This window comes from Coptis chinensis, chromosome 6 (genome assembly GCF_015680905.1).
Source record: "Coptis chinensis isolate HL-2020 chromosome 6, ASM1568090v1, whole genome shotgun sequence".
In the NCBI taxonomy this organism is placed as follows: Eukaryota; Viridiplantae; Streptophyta; class Magnoliopsida; order Ranunculales; family Ranunculaceae; genus Coptis; species Coptis chinensis.
Genome location: NC_141461.1, coordinates 36,377,546 through 36,385,935, shown reverse-complemented (window position 1 = coordinate 36,385,935; position 8,390 = coordinate 36,377,546). Strand labels below are relative to the sequence as shown.

The 8,390-nt window shown below is 36.3% G+C and overlaps 1 protein-coding gene across 1 annotated transcript; it reads right to left on the bottom strand.

Annotated features, from left to right (window-relative positions):
• Positions 1–280: 280 nt before the first annotated feature.
• On the bottom strand, positions 281–7,800 carry LOC147492785 (uncharacterized). Its single transcript, XM_086566496.1, has 3 exons — positions 7,680–7,800; positions 6,595–6,766; positions 281–749 (listed from the first exon to the last, which is right to left on the bottom strand). Exons 2-3 carry the CDS (start codon positions 6,761–6,763, stop codon positions 379–381), a joined length of 540 nt encoding a protein of 179 aa, XP_086422622.1. The 5' UTR covers positions 6,764–6,766; positions 7,680–7,800; the 3' UTR covers positions 281–378.
• Between the last annotated feature and the right edge of the window lie 590 nt (positions 7,801–8,390).

Here is an 8,390-nt window from a genome sequence, read left to right as displayed (position 1 = left end):
ACTAGTTACCGTTAGATAGTGCACAGAACTACAGTATTAAGACAATTATCTAATTGCCAGTTTCACAGTGAAGATAGCACATAGCTGATAACTATTGTTTTCTTCGCATATAATTTAACTGCCCACTTTTCCTTATTATAATAAATGTCTTCTGCTGCATCATACTATCATTTAAGGCACAATTTAATCAAATTATGTATATAAATATCCATAAGTCATGCTGTTTTGGTACCAACCAGCATAACTTATAGGATCAAGTGGCTTTAATCTACTATCAGCATAATGGAAATAAAGTTGCAATTACCATTACACCAATTTCAATTACACCAAAATACGAAATCTTGAGCAAACTACAATTGCAATTACACCAAAATACGATTACATAGCAATAGAAAACATGAGCAAATAATTTCGTTTAAGAAACAACCATAAAACGACAATAATGATAAAAATCAAGAGTTTCCTACATGCTTTCCTACAAGTTAAATACTTCTTCTCCATTTCATCAAATTTTTCCTGCAACTCCACCTTGCGCCTTTTCTCAGCATCTATGGAATCTCTTAATAAATTGTTCAAATTCTTCAGTTCCACGTTCACGTCACTCAAAGCTTCATATCTTTGCTTCAATGTTTCACGTCTCATACACAAATCCTGATATTTTTGCCCTGAATTCACCCTTGGATCACTCAAAGCTTCATGCATATGCTTCAGTGCTTCATGCCTCATATACAACTCCATATATTTTCCCCCTGGTATAACACCCCGTGTTTTTATTATTTGTTTTCATAATAATAATAATAATAATAATAATAATAATAGGTTAAACTGAATATAGATAACTATCAGATACGGATAAAAGCTCGTAGGTAAATGGATAAGGGTTATAACACCCGTTTTTTTATCGTATTTTTCTATTTAATTAATTAATTTAATTGTTTATTTTAAAAATTAAATCCGGATTGGACTCGGGATCGTGGGGCTTGGTTTTGGGCGAATTCGGTGTTAAACTTGGGGTTTAGGACCCAATATATAAACACATTAATTCAGAAGAATGGTTTGAAGATAATAAAATATAAAAAATTGAGGCGGAGAAAGAAGCGTTCGGTTTCTTTGGAGAGGTGGAGCACCGACGATTAATTTAGGAAAATTCGTCGAGCTGTTAGTTAAGGTGAGTAGTTATTTTTGCTATTTCACCAAAGTTATAGTTTTCGTGTATCGGTGAATATTGTCTAAGATTTCTGTCTATTGATACTGCTTATTATCTTGGTTTACTCGACGTCGTGCCTGTTGTATTATTAAGCTTCGTTAAATATCGAAAATTTGTATTTGAACAAACTGTGTTGTGTGTGAGTTGATTTCTGTTTGGTGGTCGCGATTTGGGGAGCTTATGCGCTGTTCATGGCGGCTAAAGCCCCACCGATAGTATTGCCTGTAGATTTTATAGAACTATTGAAGCTCTGTTCAAGTTTTGAACAGGCGCTAATGGCGTCGCCCAGAGAGAGAGAAAAAAAAGAACGAAATCCTTTGGATTTGATTGGACTCTTTTAGTTGTGATGCTGGATTGGATGGGGCTGTCGAAGCTTTGTATCCGGCAGTAATGGCGTCGGCCCCAAACCAACGTTAATGACGTTTGAATTGTTTGAACTCGTTTTAATTGTTGTGGGTTTGTGTTTTTGATTGTTTGAATTCGTTTTAAATTGTGGTGGTTTTGTATTGTTGGAGAGTTGATTTCGTAGTGGGTAGAGGAGCTGTCGAAGCTCCAAAGGTCCATTAATGGCGTCGGTTTGATATTTTCGCAGTATAAGGAAATCTAAATTTTTGGATATCGGCAGATTGGGTTTTTGAAGGGGAGTGGAACCGCTGGGTTCTTTTTGTTTATAGGTGGCCGGTGGTGGCTGTTGTGGTGGTGATGGCGCTGGTGGAGTGAGGAAGAAGATGATAGCGAAATTCATTTTTGATGTTGGGCTTGGGCCGACCCAATTCTAGTGTGGGTTGGAAATAACCAACTCATCTTGAGTGATGGCTGGCCGGTGGTGGCTAGAGCTGGTGGAGGTTTTAGGTGAGGAAGGAAGATGAACAGTAACTCACGATTTGGGCTTGGGCCCAATCGTGGGTGGGCTTATAGGCTTTAGTATTAGATTTTGGGCTATTTGGATTTTTGTATTAGACTTTGGGCATTAGGCTGTGGGCTTTTGGGGTTAGATAAGTTTGGACTGGTTGACTGCTGTTGACCCTTGGCAGGCCGACTTTGACTTTGACTTTGACCAGAGTTGACTTTTGACTAGAGTTGACTTTGACCAGTTGACCCAATTTGACCTTTTAACTCGGATTATGATTTGGGTTATTAAGATAGGTCTGCGGCTATTAAGATACTTGACTTTTTAAAGCAAGACTTCTATATATCGTGTGTATGTGTATTAACTACTTATGTGATTTTCAAAGATTTTTTTATGATAACTGGCGTTACACTCAAGACATCCATTTAAATTAATAACGCGTAAATCAAAAATACGAGGAATCAAGATACTCATTCGTTCTCCGAAATAATATATCAATAAATTTCGATAATCGTAAAAACAAAATTTACCGCGACTCTTTTAGAACTCCACCGACTCAAGTTTTGGAATTTTGTTTTACGATTCGTTGATGTCATATGTTAGGCAAGATTTATTGAATGTGCCATAAATGGCCCATTAAGCGTTATATAGGGGTATTCATTCGAATGGTCATGAACCACCGGATTGGTTGGACTACCCTGAGAGAGGAACTAAGGTATTCACCTCAGCGAAGTTAGTTGTATTCCTCAATGCATGCGGGAATGTAAGGTTGGGTATTCCTCGAATGTGGCGGGAATGACCTAAGGTACATGGGTTGTGAAATATGTCTATATAAGAAAAGTAATTGATTAATTGATAAGAGAAATGGATTTGTTTATCTGAGTGTGCTTGGGTTTACCTTTGAATCATATAGAATATCTACATATGTTATATATACAAGTTCTAACTTTCTTTCGGGGTAGGATTTAATAATATTTTGTGCGGGGATCGCGGTCCTACTCTTTATGTGTGTGCCGGACATCGGTAAAGTGTAATTCAATTATTTAGATATTAAAAGGAGTTATTAGAATGAGTTAATAAAATAGAAGTTAATAAAGTGGAAGTTTTGCTTGGGAAGAAACTATCGGTTGAGATGGCGGAACTACTGCCTTCCAAGCCGAGAATGATTAGGTTATGATAGATTTAAAGTGTTAGTTGGATAAATAAGGTTTGAAATGTTTATATGTATTTACTTTACTCATACCAAAGAAATTCAATTTTCAACGACCCATGTTTGCTTTGTTTTGGCAACGTGGGTGTGTTCTTAGGAACATAGGTGGAAAGCGATGGACCGCGCGTGTGATTGGGATTCATGCCCGAGCGGTTCGTTAGTTTTCTTTTAGGTCCGATTCTTTGTTGGAAGAATGTAATAACGTAGGTTATTTTTATATGACATGAGAATCGATGTTGGAAAACCGTTATTCTTAAAGTTTGTTTATGTTTGTATTGGGATGGAAGAAAGTTTTTAATAAAGTGATAGTTGAGGAATTTGGAGATTTTTGTGGTTAAGTTGATCTGTTGTGATGTGGGTTTTAGGTTTTGACATGTGTTGTATCCCCGTCATAGCACGGGTTTTAGACAATTGAATATAGTGATGTTTGAGATATTTATATTTCAAATATTCATTATTTTAATTGTTTAGAAAATCGGTTTGTGACAAGGTTGTCCTTGTTTTTGGGGAGTTTTTCCGTAGAGTTTTTTGGAAAAAAACGGTGAGAGTTTTAGAAAAAAAATGGGTTTTATTGAAGTAAGGAAAGGAAGGTTTTTCCGGTAATTTGGTTGATAATCGAGAGATTCTGAGGTGAGTAGAGTTTATCTCACCACTACTAAAACTATGATTTTTCGGCCCATTTTAATATTTACGTATTTTATTGTCGAGTGTTTAGACCGGTTTTGTTCTAATTTTAGTTTCCGTCGATATGTTTAGATTTGATTTGAACTGTTGATCTCTCGAGATCGGTTTTGAACCTATTGGAAATTTGTGGATTGATGGCGGGGGTTAAATCTTGGAGGTTGGTGGTCGGTGATGGGATGAGCTATTCAAGCTCAGAAGTCGTTAATGGCGTATATATAGTGTGGAGGAAGGGTTCGATCATATGTGGATGGTCGTTGTTTTGGGTTGTATCGCGAATTGATTGTGCGAGGGATTGAGTGTAGATTCGTGGGGAGGTCGTGTGAGTCTTTGTGGAAAGCTCAAGCGACCATTAATTAACGCCCATTCCTCGATAATAATTCGAATCGTTTTTTGTTTAATGGATTGTGTTGATTTATTTAGGATGGATTGTTGCGATATTGGTGGAGTGATGAGTATCGCCGAGTGGAGCTTGAAGCATTATTAATGGTGGCGAAAATTGTAGATCTAGGTTGAGAAAGAGTTTTGGATTTACTAATATTTGTTGTTTTCGTTTTTCATTAAAGTTGTATGGGTTGGTATGGGGATCGAAACCGTGGGGTCAAAATGGGTGGTCGATCGGAATTGGTGGTGGCTGTTGGAGAAGATGATACTGTTCATCTTAGTTGGGCTTGAGGCTTGGGCCCGGTTTTGTCTTAAGTTTTGGGCCATTTTTAGATTAAGTTGGTTGGGCCAAAAACTAACTAGTTTTCTTGGGCCAGTTTCATTAATGTGTTGGGCCAGTTTTGATTAAGTGTTGGGCCATTTTCAGTTTAGTTTTTGGGCCGAACCCATTTGTGTTTTGGACCAGTTTAATTAAGTTTTGTTTGGGCCTTTTCCAATTAGTTTTCTTTGGGCCGGTTTCTAATTTATGTGGGCTGGTCCTTATGTCCCCAATTGGGTCAAGTGGAATAAATAAGTTGGTTTTAGACTTCCGGGTTCTAAGGTTTGGGCTTGACTGTTGGGTCCAAATCATTACCTTGGTCATGAGCCCATGAGCCATGCACCATTGACCTTAGCCATGAACCAGGGCTATAACCCTGAACCTGTTGAACATGGAAACGACAGTTTGACTTCGACCATGATGGTTGACTTTGACTTTTTGAGGGGGTTGACTTTGACCGAGTTATTTGTTGACCGAGGGGTTGACTTTGACCGGATTGACCTAATTTAACCTTTTAACTCGGATTATGATTTGGGTTATTCATATAGGTCTAGGGCTATTAGCATACTTGACTTTAGGCTAAGACCTTTATATATACGTGTGTATGTGTATTAACTACTATGTGTTTTTGTGGTATTTTGGGATATACGGCATTATGACACTTATACATCCATGAAATTAATAACGCGTAAACAAAAAAAAATACATTTATCAAGATACTCCTTTGTTCTCTGAAATAATATATACAATAAAGTTCAATAATGCGTAAACAAATTTACCACCTCTTTTAGAACTCTCCACGTCTAAAGTTTTAGAATTGAGTTTTATGGCTGTTGATGTCATATGTTAGGTGGGCATTTATTGAATGTGTCATAAATGGCCCGTTAGCGTTATCTATGGGTATTCATTGAATGTGCCATGAATGACCAGATTGTTTGGACTACCCTAGAGAGGAACTAAGGTATTCGCCTTGCGGGTTAGTTGTATTCCTCGAGTGTCATGCGGGAATGTAAGGTTGGGTATTCCTTGAATGTGGCGGGAATGACCTAAGGTACATAGGTTGTGAAATATGTGTATAAGAAAAGAAATTGATTAATTAATAAGAGAAATTAATTTGATTGTGCGAGTGTGCTTGGGTTTACTTTTGAATACCTATAGAATATCGACAAATGTTAGAAGTTCTAACTTTCTTTTGCGGGAGGGTAGGACTTAATAACATTTTGTCAAGAGGAGGCAGCGGTTATACCCTTATATAAAGAAATGGATATCGGTAAGTTTTAATTAAATGACTTAGTTATTAAAACAAGTTATTAGAATGAGTAAATAAGATGGAAGTCTTGCTTGGGAAGAATTTATGCCGGTTGAAATGACGGAACTACCTGTCTTCCAAGCTGTGAATGATTAAGTTATGGGAAAATATAACGTGATTGTTTGAATAATTAAAGTATGATAATGTTTATATGTGGTTAGTCTACTCATACCAGAAAATCCCATTTTGTTGACCCATGTTTGCTTTGTTTTGGCAACGTGGGTGTGTTCTTGGGAACATAGGTGGAAGGCAGTGGAACCACGGCGTGTGATTTGGATTCTTGTCTGGAGCAGTCTAGGAGTTTATTTTATTAGGACTGATCTTTTGGAAGTATGTAATAACGTAGTTTTCTTTTCATATGACACGAGAATACGATGTTGGAAATTGTTATTCTTAAAGTTTGTTTATGTTTGTATTGGGATGGAAGAAAGTTTTTAATAAAGTGATAGTTGAGGAATTTGGAGTTTTTTTGTTGTTAAGTTGATCCTGTTGTGATATGGGTTTTAGGTTTTGACATGTGTTGTATCCCCCGTCATAGTCTGGGTTTTTAGACAATTGAACCAAGTGATGGTTGAGATATTTATATTTCAATTATTCATTTTTTTTAATTGTTTAGAAAATCGGGCTGTGACACCTGGATTCATCTTTTTGTCAACCCATACGAAAAACTCGCAGTGCCCATTTGGAAATTTCTTGTATCTAGCAAACTTCCTTCCTGAATTTTTGTCTGTGAAAGAAACTTGAATGGGTGCACGCTTTCCACAAAAATAAGAATAATCCGAAGTGACTGAGCTCAAACTCATTACCTGTAATTGATTAAAACAAATAAAATTGAAAAAAGAAATACTCAAATTGAATCAAATCAAGGAGATGCAGTAAAATAAGAATGATGGTATGTAGACCAACTCCAGATATTATCCCACCCCATAATCCCTTCGTAGAAAACCAATCAATAAACATTTAGATAAAAATTAAACTTGACTAACATTTTCTGAACAGAACAATTGATACACAACATGAAAAATTAGAGTTGGAAAACACTGCAAGGGAGAGGTAGTAAACAGAATTTACCAATGCAAGCAAATAGTTGGAAATATTTTACTAATTTAGGTTGTCGCATACGCTTTCTAATCTAACTTTGTGTCACTTTTTTCAATCTCCAAGTGTATCAGCCATCTAACCATAAGTTGGGAACCACCATGAGAAACTCTAGACATGATCATTCTGAACAGAGTAAGAGTTGTACAGGCGCGACTCCAAATGTATTTAGGTTTTTGCTGTTTTTTTTTTATGAGAACGTTTTTGCTTTATCAATTTGTCTTAGAATAAATGTTGGGTTCTAGGCCTTTGCTTTCATCGATGTTGACTCCCCATATTTTTCCAAACTCTAACAACTCGTCAGCCTATTTAATGTTGGTCTTGATGAGAATTGAGCATGTGTCTTTAAGAGAAAGGTTACCATAAAAGGACCTCCAGGCTGCAATGTGTTTCATAAATTTCACATACACAAGGAAGCCCTACAGAACAACCAAATTCACCAATATGTTGCAGATCGAAATACTCGCAAACACCATTAATACATAGAATACCAAGTTTTCATGAACGAATAAAACGAATTAATTGTATTTGCAGAAATTAAACAATATAGTTTTGAATATAATAAATAAAAAAAAACATTATCAAACGAATTAAACAAATTAAATAATGAAGAAAGCATACCTTAATTGCAATTGCTTGATAATCGGAAAAAAAAACAAAATCTCTAAGTTTTATAGCGATTTTAGTAGGATTTATGTTAAGAGATGGAGAATTGTTTGTATTTGAGAGAGCAAATCGTTGTTGGGTTCGAATTCTATGTGGTGAGGGTAGCGAGAGAGAAAGTGAGAAAGAAGAAGTCGACGGGGTTTTGAGAAAATAATGTAGCCGAGAGAGAGAATTCCAGCTCTCATCGGATTAGGTTGAGAGAGTGAGTGAGTGAGGATCGGAGAAGAAGATGGTCGTGGATTCCTAATTTGTGAAAGAAAATAACGATTATACCCCCACTTGTTTTCTATTTGGGCCAAATCATTTTAGCTGTTAGATCAGGATGAGATCTGAGGGACCATGAGGGGTGTGAGATTAGAGTGGCAGAATAAGAGTGTCGATATAGCCAAACCGTTAAATAAAACTATATATTTAAGGTTGTAAACTATATTTTTATATTATTTATAATAATAAATACCACGAAAACCACATATTACACTAATAAATAGAATTTAGTAAGGTGTTTGTTACTGCCGGATCCCATATTGTGTTGGGCAGACCCCAAAAACAAAAACAATTATTACAAATGTGTCATTGACCCAAAAAATTGTTTTGTGTTTGGCACCTACCAAACCAACGTGAATTTGACTTGTTGCAACCTTTTCAGCCCTTCTCTTCTATTCTCTT